At 47.6% G+C, this 12656-nt stretch overlaps 1 protein-coding gene across 1 annotated transcript in view; it reads left to right on the top strand.

The window, feature by feature from the left end:
• The first annotated feature begins 230 nt into the window (after positions 1–230).
• Positions 231–12656, top strand: part of GSTP1 (glutathione S-transferase pi 1) — a 29565-nt gene continuing 17139 nt past the window's right edge. The window contains exons 1-3 of the mRNA XM_069629043.1: positions 231–486; positions 2460–2495; positions 4269–4375. Coding sequence (XP_069485144.1) covers position 486; positions 2460–2495; positions 4269–4375 — 144 coding nt within the window. The 5' untranslated portion in view covers positions 231–485. The remainder of the gene's footprint in view (positions 487–2459; positions 2496–4268; positions 4376–12656) is intronic.

Here is a 12656-nt window from a genome sequence, read left to right as displayed (position 1 = left end):
AAAAGGGCCATTTCTCTAATGGGAACTAGTCCACTCACACTGAAGCAGCGATTTCCCATCTGAGAAATGGCCCTAACAACCGATGGTCCGTTTCTCGGATGGGAACTAGTATCAACCCTAATACTTACGTTTATATAATGGTCGTACGGTGAGAGCGTGTTCGCAAACGCCAATGTTTCCCGTGTGCCCAGTGTGCCGGTTTTTAAATCTTTCTCAGCCAATGAACGTGCAGAACCTGTTGCTTGATGCGCGGGTTGAGGAAGACGTTGCCTGGCTGCAGCGTTATCCCGCGGCGGGTCTCTCGCCCTTTAAGGGCTGAGAGTGGATGGGGCTGAGGAATGACTCAGCACAGGTCAGGTGACTGCCTGCAGCTTATAAGGGGAGGCCCCTGAGATAATTTGCCGCTTCTGTTCGTTCCTTCACCGAGTACAACACCAGAAGCCACTCTCGCCTCCGGTAGCAGCAGCCCCAAGACCACCTGCAACAGTAAGTGCCACCCCCCCCCCCCCGGCTTACTCCCGTCTGTCAAAGTTGCCCTGTTGTTCATATGCGTGGTCGCCTGCATGCGTCGTCACTGTGTAACTAGACGACTGCTACCGTAGTTAAACCGGCCGCAGTGCATCTGATGCCGTTTTCCCGGAGCGTGTGCACTTCGCCTGGGCGCGATTACGCGTGGCTGGGAGCTGAGGGCACCGCCACTCCATTTGTAGCCATTGCTGCCCTAAGAGCGCTCGTGGCCACTAAAAGCAATGTTTGTTACGATTTCTTGCGGAGATTGGTATGTTCTGCGGGGTGCTTTTTGGGAGGGTGTACTCGACATGCCGATATTCTAATGCACCTGGGAGTTTGCTTCATAAAGCTGAGTTTTCCCGTAGGACTACATCGGGATACATTTATTTTAGGCGGGAGAAAGGGAAAAATCTTTCCAGGTGAAAAATCTGGGGTCTTCCCCCGCACCCCCTGAATCTGTAGGGTTGGCATGTATGTGATATCTGGCTGCGCTATGTATAAATAAATCTATACCCGTCTGAATCCCGGAGCGCTACAGGGGGCGTCCCACATCCAGGCCTTGGCTAAAATTTGTGGTGTACTTTTGGGGTGGGGGGAAGCGCCGGAGGGGGCACTGACAGACCGGGAGTCGCCCTTGGACTCCCTTTCCAATTAATTGAAGCTAGAACTAGCCCCCGTCCAGTCCCCCCTTACGGTTGCAGAAGAACGATGGAAGCAATGCCCAGGTTGTGCACACAGGTCTCTGGAGACGTATATGAAGCGGGTCAGGTGGTATGACCCCGTATCGGGTATCTAACGTGTTGTGTCAAAATAATTTCGTGTGAAGAGCCGAACAGAGTATAAAGTGGAAACTAGCTACGCCAACTAATGTGATGCGTGCACGTTGTATTAAACGGTCATAGTGTGTGTATTTACTTTTTGCAATCTTGTTTGGTACTTTTAAACTTGGCTGAAAATGATTCACGATTAGCTGGCTAATTGCCACTTTATTTAGGGCAATTCGATATTGCTGTTAACTGTTCCAAGCTCCTTTTGACAGCTTGCAGTTAACTAGCACAGATCGAAAAGCTACGTTGCGCTTCCAAAGGCACATGTGCGTGCCGTGGGGCAACATTCCAAATGCACATGTGCCGTGGGGAAAAGTCCAGGCCATCTTTCCTAACCTTGCTCACAGGGTTGAGGGCTGCTGCAACAACTCTCGCATAGGGCGTGCATGAAAAGAGTAACTGTTTGCACTGAGCATTCTAGGCGCCAGGTGCAACGAGGCAGCCGAAGTACAGCAATGAGCACTACTCAAAAGCCGAAAGGATGTTTTTTCCGGTTTCAGTACTGGGCTTAAGGTCTCAGCCGCATATGTAGTGCCGCACTGGAATGTGGGATTTCCAGCGAACTCAAGTACTTCGAGTCGCTTGGGCTGGCAGTTCACTCCCAGGGACTTAAATGGCCGAATGCCATTTTAAATTGCGCAGTACGCCTCCTCCCAAAAAGGATGGTTCCCTCCGTCCATGCTTGCTGTTGAGGATATCAAAGATTATAATCAAGTGGGCGAATTAGAAGCGGGGAGGGCACGCACAGGGTTCACATGGTTTTAGCTTCCACGAGGCCTGAAGCAGCTTTTTCCTTCGAAGGTTCTCAGCGGTGATGGAGGGAGATCTTTTGCCCCGACTGCCCGTACATCCCTCCTCGGTCCCTTTGACCTCTTATGAAGCTAAAGTAAGGTACTTCGACAGTTCTAGTGCAGGAGGGGTGGCCGGGCAGCTTGTGTTTAGTAGGCTATAGTAACATGAACGCCAGTTACTCTTGTACGGTCAATGGGCTAATCGCTACGGTACCTGAAATGGGTGGAGGGTGGTTGTGGGACATGCCTGCTCTTTAATTCTTGCACCCATACACCTAGTGGGGTCGTCCTCATTGTCGTGACTAAAGGTTTTTTTTTCTTTCCCCTCCAGTGCCTGAGTACATCTTCATCTACTTTGACGTCCGAGGTGAGTCTTCGATCTCCAAAGCCTTTCTTGCCACGTCACCCATTGTTTACCCGGCTCCCCCAGTCCTCGCAGTGCATTGATGGGATGCTGGACATTGGCTACAGTGCCAAACTCCAGCGTCCACTGAAGTGAAGGCATAGGTTGGATAACAGCTAAAATGATGCAAGCCCTCAAATAAATCCACTGTGGGGTATGCAATGTGTATCGGTACTCCCAAGACCTAAGTGAAACGAACGATTGCTCTGCATGCTTGCTTGGGTCTGCGATGTCCTGTCTGTCGCGTGCAACGTTTCGAACTCTGCGTAACCCCATTAGACCTGCGCAGTCTGCAATCCCAGTGGGCCTTTCAGCACTGCTTTGTGGCGGAACTAGTTGCACGTGTTTCATTTCCAGTAACGTCCACTGAGAATTCCTCTTAGAAAGAACGCGTATCTGCCCCCCCCTCCCTCTGGAGGGGAGGAGTCCCTCCTGCGATGCAACCGTCCTCCTGGTTCTGTGCATCCGGCGCCTTCCTTATGCATGCGGTGCCACAGTGTTATGGGGGCCTCGTAGCATGTTGTCAGGGCCTGCCTGAGAACTGCCCTTCTATCTGCCAGTCTGTGGGCACCTGTGGAAGCCAGATAGGAATGCGTCGTGGCATACAAGTCCTGGATGGAGGTCACTTAGAAAATTGCACCCTGCTAAACTGATGGAAATAACAAGTGTATTATGTATATTCCCTGGCATTCGTAGTGGTCTTTGGGTATTAGGACCTAGTTATTGCATTTAGTCTTTTTAGCCAGTTGAGCATTTTGCATCGTCCTTGCACTGCTACCTTATACCATGTGGGTCCTGGACGGCAAGTTTGTCCCTACCTCATATCCAGTCAGTTTTCTGGTCCTCATGTTGGCCCTAGGCTCCCCCTCAGGGTAGGTTGCTTAGTGTTGGAGCCTCTAAAAGCCCAGTTTGCTACCCTGAGTCAGATGGGTCACTTTCTTCAGCTGTCCCTCATTGAGAACAACGGTCCTGCTGTTGCACCCGTCTTGAAGTTCGTTTTACTAGGCCACAATAACACTTTTAACTCCTGCACTCCAGTATTCTTGCATTTGTCATGCATCTTTGATTTGTGATGTTTCCATAATGGCCCTCAGCTGAAGCAGTCTGCGGGGCCCCCTGCCTCAGCTGAAGCAGTCTGCGGGGCCCCCTGCCTCAGGGCATCATTTGGTTCTCTATGGCTCCAAAGGTTTCTTGGAGTGCTTTGCACGGCCTATTGCTGCTTGCCAGACCCAGCATGTTCTTGGCACTGAACGTCATGTTCCCAGCACCAGTTGCTGCATATTCTGGCCTACGTGGTTCAAAGCTAGATATCGGACTAGTCCAGAGAAACTACTCTAGTATCAACCAGGTTATCTGGGGAAAACGGGTCAAATTGATGGAATTAAGTTTAATGAAATTAATGGAAACATTTGAGGAATAGCATACAATTAAAATTTCAGTTTGCACTGTGCAGAGGCTCAGATAAAGTGTCTACATTAAAAAAGAAAAATGCAACCATCAGAAGTTTAGGCAATTTTAGTGCTAGTTGGTGCATTTGTTCTGTTGCCCCAAAGAGGATCTTTAATCCTAATCTATTGAAAGGGAAATTGGACTTTTGTCCTGATATCTCCAATGTCATGCTGCCGAATGGATCCATGGTGTCTGCATGGTACCAGTGTCCCATTTCCCATCGAGTCATCAGCCCCTGCAGCACTGCCACATCTCGTAGCGTCTCATGTCTTTTTGTTTCTATTCCAGGCCGTTGTGAGACAGCCCGCATTCTGCTGGCAGACCAGGGGCAGGACTGGAAGGAAGAGATTGTCACCTTCGACACATGGACACAAGGGGACCTCAAAAGCAAATGTGTAAGTTTAGTGTGGCACTTGTGAACTGGCGAAGTTTGGTGCCGAGTACCATGGTATGAATCACCTTTGGGTTTGGAGTCCATAGTCGGATATAAGTTCAACAACCCACTAATGGCCAAGACCTCGGGTGGCAGGAATGACATCTCCGGAGTAGGAGTCGGGGAGCACTGTTGGAAATGATCAATTGGGATGACACTGCAGCCTGATATACTTTTGATGAATTTGCTCTGCAGGATTGGGGTGAAGTCGGTTTGGGTTGGGGGGGGGGTGGGTGAGTTTTAATTCCCCAGTTGCTGCCATGCTTTGCTCCTTCCACACTTTTGCTTCTAGTCTGGTGTGGCCAAGTCACCTGTATAATAAGCATTCCCTTCTCATTACGACATGCACCAGGTGTGCAATAATGCAAAGGCTGCTGCCATGGTAACATGATCATGTGGGCCTACCACGTCATAAGTTGACTGCTGAACGTGGTGCAACAGATAATGAAGCTTTACATGTGCTGGAAGCGTAGTCTGAGAGCTAATGGGCTTGGTGCCAGTCAGCACAATCGCAATTGGCTACTGTTTGCCACCCTTTTTAGCAATTTGACAGCGCATTGTCAGTAAACTTGGTCAAAACTGCCAGCTGCCCAGGGCACCATTATCACCGTCACCCACAAGCCTCTTGTGGTGGCTTGCTGGGCTTTACACTAGGCCAATCTCCTGTGGCAGCAAGTATCCTGCCAGTCTATTAACACAGACGAAGGGTGGGATATTAATGCCAAGTTTCCAAGCTAGCTCAGAGCATGTGTGCAGAGGATGGTGATCCGTGTAGATGCTCTAATCCTACCCCACGCAATCTGCCCCGACACATGCAGCAACTTGATGGTGGACATGAGGACCAGGGGCAGTCACCATGAAGCACAGGCCGCATTCCAGAGCTGGCTGCAGTGTTTTTTTAATACTTTCACAGTCACGGCACAGTAATTGATCAGAAGACTTTAATCTCCACAGCTGTTTTGTTACAAAATTGAGTCTGGTCTTTAGAAATCTCATTGGAAAGGTGGGGCTGCTGATGTTGTGGACTTGTCAGCATGACCTTGTTGGCCACGACAATTGCCCAGAGTAACTCGTACTTATCTAACAGTCTCTCGGATCGTTTGGGGAAATGTTTCTTCATCTGAGTCCACAGGGTGCATGCTTGTCTACTACTTCTTTTTAACGTGTTCTGCCGCCCTCTTTCTAATCTAGAAGGATTAGTGGTACACTTTACCAATTATGCTCATACTTTGCTTGTGTTCAAGCGGAGTGGCTCACACAAGACTGAAGATAAACCAAAATCTAGACTGGATGACTAATAATGGCATGTCCCAGAATGCTAGTAAAACCGTGCTGATGCTCTTTGGCTCACCTCGGGCCGGAGCTAAACTGGATGGTCAGTATAAAGGTTTTCTGATTGAACATCTCACCAAGGTGGACACATTAAAACTCACTTATGAATCATCTTTAAATCTGCACACACACATTACTAATGTCTCCAATAAAACCCAACATCTGAGATTAAGCCATATGTCTCTCCAAGGTTAACAGTTACACTGATGCACTCACTCATAGCACCTAGATTTGATGATTGTAATGCACTCATGTTTGGAACCAGCACCAACTGACTGACGCCGGCAGGTGCTACAAAATGACACTCTGCAGATCCTCGAACGTCCCTAGGCATGAGCCTACTTCAGCACACAAGTCTACACTGGCTGCCTGTGAAAGCACACATTCAGTTTAAAGCGCTGACCCATACATGTCTTTATGGTTATGCACCAAAGTACCTGAAGGGAAAGCCGGTCTAGTTGCGTACTCTTGGGGCGAACTACAAGGTCAAGCAACAGGGTGTACTTACTGGTGCCACAGTGTAAAAGAGCAAGAGGCCTGGGCAGAGCTCTTGCTGTGCAAGCTACTAAGAGGTGGAATGAACTCCCTAAACGACTGCGGTTGGGTTTATAAGAAATTGTGCCTTGTACTCTTCTGTGGTGTTTCTTGCTCTTTTTTTTTTTTCTTGCACCCTGATGCCTGCGGGCTCCTGTGCATTACAAGTTTATAAATGCAATGAAAACAAAGGATGGCACATGTCTAGGTGTTTAGGTTTTATTCTAGACCTGTTTGCTTAATGCCACCTATACCTGCTTCAGACACGCCCCTACTATATCTAGCTACTTGGTTATTTCTACCCCTCAAAACATAATGTCTTTAGCTGATTTAAGTTTCCCAGCCCTAGTGGAATATATTGGCCCATACACATTTTACTTGTCAATGTTTTTTGGTTCTCGTAACTTCACGGGACCAAGCGATCCTGTCTCCTTCCCCCAAACATGAACAAGTTAGAAGTAATTTCAATATTTACAAACATTAATTTTTGTCATTTCAAAGTACACAGCTCTAATAGTGCTTCCTACAGCCCCCACTCCCTAAAATAACTTGGGTTTCACATACTCCGAAGACACCAACATAAGCTAGACATTGGTTTACCTCTTCACCTTATTCATGGCTGCGTCCACCCACTCCTACAGAATAGTTGGTCCAAACAACCCTTGCAGCAAGCCAGACCCTTCAAATGTCACACTAATCTAAACGCTAGCCCCCCTGAATTGTTTCTCTGCCAGATGTATTATCTGCCATTTCTTTTTCTCACAATCTACTATTGGCAACTGTTGACTAGACCTCATTCCCCGTTTACAAGACTACCTCATGAGTAAAGGAACCCAAGCTGCCTCAGCCTGGTTTCCTGGGCATTTTCACGAGGTTATACAAAAGTCCACAATACTTCCCCATTGAGCTCAACGACCCAGTGACATGGGAGACCTTTACTAAGGGCTTGGTAAAACAATTTAACAGACCGTGCAAGACTCCACTCTTGGCTATATATATATATATATATATATATACCACCTGAGGTAGCTATATGGTAGCATAGGCGGAGCAGCCAGGCTTATCTTAGGAGGCAGAGAGGGCTGTAGGAAGGTACAAAGAGCTTGTATAAAGGGATACAGTTCTTTTGCCACGGGATTTTTCACCGCAGGACTTCATTGCTGTTTTTTATCGGAAACAAATCATCATTTTTTGGGGGGGGGTTAAAATTGAAATAAATATTTGTGGGTGAAAGGGAATCATTTACAAAAAAAGGGCGGGTAACCCCCAAAAAAAATTTTTCGATTAAAAAAAGGTGACGAAAAATCCCACGGAAAAATAACGTAGAACTGTTTAAAGGGTTCAACAAACACACCACAAGAGGTGGTATAGGTTTATTATAAATACATGTTGGGCTAAGATAACATCTGGGAGGGGGGGCTTAAGTACTTGGTCATAGAATCAGAAACTCATTATAAAACGCAATGCTTGAAGGTACACAGACCAAAGCATAAACCCTTTTTCAGAATACTAACATTTCTAGGCAAGTCGGACCTTATCACAAAACGTTTAGTATAGGAAGCCCCTATATTCTGATTACTTTCAACAGTTAGGAATCACTTAGTAAACCAACCTACAAGTATACATTTCCGAATAGTGGGACAGTAGAAACATATAACCATATTCAGGAAAAGTTATACAATTGCTTTTCTGCTCAGTGGAACAGACTGAGGTAAGCAGAACTCTACACTAGGCAGATCAAGGGCAGCTATACCTACAGAACCCTTTTTATTGCAAACAGCTATTCTAGGCAGGTACAACCTAATGTTGTAATACTATTAACGCATAATGAAGGAGCTACAAGCAATTTCAAGGTAGGTATAAACTGACAGACTATTTAGAATCTGTATAACGGACCAGGGAAAGCTAAACCCAATGTTAAACTTTTAAGAATTAAACCTTTGTTGTTCAAGATCGGCAGACTTTGTTCTGACATGCTATAAAGCATGTCGGAGGAAAGCAAGACGGTTTGTGAACTTGCACACTAGTCTTCTGGCAGAAAAAGTGAAGCCAGCAGCATTACTTTTGGGAAGAGTCTCAACCAATTCCCAGGTGAATAAAATAACCTTACAAAATACTGTTCAGAGTGGCACAACACAAATGCAAGTTAAGTAAGAACTTACTGTGACCAACCAACTAATTTATAAGTACACTTCAATTCTTTTTAGGCAATAGGCCCATTCCTTAGTCTTTCCCTTATTGAAGCATGAGGGCTTGCTCTCAGTGGCAGAAGGGGGCCACTAGGGGTTACAATATCCAGCAGACGTTTCAGGAAACTGGTAAGTATTACACTTACAGGTTGAAAGGGTCCAGGGACTTTGAGAAGACACCCTAGGAGGATTCTAAGAGTGGGCCTGGGCGAAGTCTCCCAATCACAAGAACACACTAAGGCTACACAGGAATCACAAATACTTAAGGTATGCAAATACCTCAGCACTGAAGAATTTGCAGCCGGGGAGACTTCTAAATCTGCAGCCAAAAAAACTGGTCAATGGATTACTTTGTCAACCGAAGACTGGACTTTATTTTGAAGCAAGGATCAATGGAGAAGGCTCCAGGCAAGTTTCCTTGCAGCAGATGTGGCTCTGTGGTCTTGGAGCACTTTTCAGAAGCCAAAAGGAATCTCTTGGATTGGCTTTTCTAATTGGGTCCAGCACTCTGGTGAGGGCACTACATGGACTGGACTCAGTTAGAATGCCATCCAAGTGGGGGTCTGTGGGGGGCTTGGCTGTCCTGAACAGCTTCCCAGATCGAACTGGATTCTCACAGGTAGGGGTTGCAGAGTTTTGGACTCATTCCTTGCTTTCTGCTTAGACACACTGGATCCTGGGTTGGCTTGACCGAGGTCTCCCGCTGAAGATAAAAATCACACAAGGAAGTTCCTGTCCTGGAGGGCAGGGGAAAGACCAAGAAGGAATAAGGAGCGCGAACATGGCAAAAAAGCGGCAATTATAGTAAAATGGGTGCCTTTTACCACAGCTGTGCGAACAGCCTGAAGGTGCACCACATTTGCCACTAGTCATTTAAGGTAAGCTTGTCCCTGTACTGCTAGTGAGAGGGGGATACATTGCATCTCCACAGCACTTCACTTAAGATGGGGTGTGCTGGGTTTCATCTAAGAATTTAGAAGGGATAGAAATATCTTTTCTACTCTTGAACTGTAGTTCTCACAAGATTGGCCAGAGAAAGTAAAGGGGAACACCATTTAAAGGTATATCCCAAAATGTCATTAAAGGACACTATGGGAGAGTCCTAAAGTCACCCATGAGTATAAAAGGATCTGTGTGGAAGAAGGGTCCCACTCACTGAGGTATATGGGAGAAGATGTCACAAGTGAGTAAGATTTAACTCTGAAGTTAAAATCTTACGGGCCCACCACAGTACTGCATAGATGTCCACCTCGCCCAACAACATATCATATTTGCACACATGCCGAACGCACCGAAAAAGTAAAGCCTGCCAAATTCTTTTCGAAGTCCATGCCATTGAAACTCATCCCTCCTGATGTCTGCCTCAGTGCATCCCGGAACGGTCGTGGTGAGGAAAGTACCATCTAACGTCTGCACTCGTATCGTGCTAAATTCCTGGGAAGCACTTGTACATTAGCGACATCTCAATAGGTCTTGCGCACATATAACTTGACCAGTGTCATAGTCAAACAGATAACCTGCCCACTATTTATTTCAAACACTAGGTGCTCTCAAACATCCTGGCAGACTAGCTGCGTCTACAAGGTTTGGATACCATGGTCTACACACAAGCTAATCTCTGGGTGCCTCTTGCATAGCCTTCATTGGTAAATTTACCATCCCTCAGCTTGTTACCACTCTGGATGGCGTGGTCACTGGAGACAACCTCATCCCACTAACTTAATGACAAAACGTGCCTCATCACCCTTTGTCCTGATGTATGTGCCCCGCTTTTGGCACAGGCCCACTGGATGCAACTTTTCAAAGTGGCCCTTCCATCTTCACATGCCCTAGAGGCATTTCGGGTCAACGTAATTCATGCAACAAACTTTCACTCCTCCCTCTCTGCCAGCAAGAAATCTTCCAAATGCAGTATCTGCACGGCCCTTTGCCTTTGAGGCTTAGTTTGCTAACTTGTTTTTGTAGTTGAGGGTAAAATATTTAGGAAGCAAGTTTCCATGTTTGGGAGGTGGATAAACCTACTTTTGGAAGTAGATTTTATAGTTCATACTTCATTGTGCCTTGTGATTTATGTACATTTTTACCATGTATACACATTCATCCTACTTTAAGTAGTATTTGCCTATTTAGGCAGTACAGTTGGCTTTTAAAGCTGCTTCCAAGACGGGTTTGTTTTATCCCAGAGTAGGTACCCCTTATGTTGGACCGGAGGCCTTTTCATCTAAAATCCCATTTTACTGCTCTGGTACCGACTTCCTTCCCCAGTTCACAAACCCGACGGTTCACTTTGTGTGGCCTTGCATGTATCCAAGTACTCAGCTGTAGGCAGCCATAATTTGATGCCAATCTAGAACAGTGTGGCTTTACTTAAATTGGTCTTCCTTGGTGAATTGGGTGCTTTTCATTTACTGCCTTCTGACTAGGTGAGGGTGGCAGGTGGGGGTGCATACCATACCCGCTTCCCAGGTCTTCCTTTGGGGCTCCTGCATTCCTGGTAGGCCTGCTGCCCTGAAAAACCCCATGCTGTGCACCAGCACCCTTTTTGCCTCACTGAATCCACATCGACTCCCTGGCTCCTGCCCTGGCGGATTTCTGCAATCACTCCTTCGCCACTGGAGTCTTCCCTCCCCTCCCCCCCCCCCGAAGCACACCCTTGTTCACCCTCTTCTTAAGAAACCCTCTACCGACCCCTCCTGCCCAGCTAACTGTCGCCCAATCTCCATCACTCCCTTCCTGGACGAGCTCCTGGAGAAACTGGCCAGCTCAATCTCCACACTGAATCTGTTGGTTGGCTTCAGAGCTGCCAGAAGCATGGAAACTGCTCTCCTGAACATCCATGAAGACCTGCTCACCAACTTCGACTCGTAACACCCCTTGCGTTCTTATCTTGTTTGATCTCTCTTCTGCCTGACACTGTCAACCATGTGAACCTGCTCAACCGTCTCCATGGTAACCTTGGTATCACTGGTCAGGCTCTGGCGTGGCTGACTTCTTTCCTCTGACCGGCCCTCCCAGGTCCAACTTGGGTCCTTCCATCTTTTTTTCTACCTGTGGTGTCCCCCAGGGATCTAACCTCCCTCCCCGGCTGTTCAACCAATACCTGGCACTCCTTGCCCACTGCATCGCTGCTCCGTCCCAACTTTCAGTGCTATGCGGATGATGCCCGGCTCACAGGCTACCCTCAGCCGCCTCCTCTCCTCATCTGACTGTCTGCCATCCAGGAATGGTGTGCCGCCAATGACCTCTGCCTTAATGCCAGTAAGACTGAGATTCTACTCATCAGCACACCCACTCCCTCCTTCCCTGCAGCTCTCTGGCCGGCCTCTTGGCCCTCCTCCCACTCCCACCCTCAAGGCTAAAAACCTCAGTCATCTTCGACTCTGCATTCTCCTTCTCCCCTCACATCTGACATCTCTTAAGTCACATTAACAGCTGCACCTCCTTGGAGGCATTCTTCCTTTCCTCTCCTTCCCCCAGAAGCTCACTGTCTCCAGATCCCTGGTTCTCTCAGCTTTGTAACAACCTCTATCTGCCTGACTCCACTCTCCGCCCTCTGCAACTTATCCAGAACAGGACTGAGACTTGTCCTTGGCCTCAAGCCCATGGATCGTATCTCCAGGGCTGAAATCTCTGCACTGGCTCCCAGTAGTTGCGAGGTTGAAGTTCAAAACCCTCTGCCTTGTACACAAGGCCTTCTGGGGTCACAATACCTTCAACGCTCTCTTCCTAAATATTTTCCTTCTCGAGCTCTTCGCTCCTCTTCCTCCAACTCCCTCAGGGTCTGTCGCTTCTCCAAGCAACAAGTTGGTGGCAGATCACTCTTCGACAGGGGCATCTCTGGAACAGCCTCCCTGAAACTCGAGAACCACAATCTCTGGTTCAGGAAACGCCTCAAAGCCTTCCTCTTTGCTTCTGCTTTCTGTCCTTCCCTCCCTTGCTGAATTCCTGACTGAAATGGCACTGGTTACCTGGCCAACCTTTTTCTGATCTCTGGCCCAGGCCCCTTCAATTGCCCGCCTGCACTGCCTCCCTGGCAACCCATGCACTTGGGGACTGTTTCTCTGTATCACTTCAGACACCCACCCAGCACTTATGTCTGCACTTCTTTGCACTTGCCACTAATTGGCTGTTTTATTTGTCTTATTTGATCTTATTTATTCCACTTCCCCTCTCCCTTCCCCGTGCACG

The sequence above is a fragment of the Ambystoma mexicanum genome, chromosome 12 (genome assembly GCF_040938575.1).
Source record: "Ambystoma mexicanum isolate Mex_15411 chromosome 12, UKY_AmexF1_1, whole genome shotgun sequence".
NCBI classification, from domain to species: Eukaryota; Metazoa; Chordata; class Amphibia; order Caudata; family Ambystomatidae; genus Ambystoma; species Ambystoma mexicanum.
Note: the sequence above shows the minus strand (reverse complement) of the source record. Positions and strands in the feature narration are given on the sequence as shown.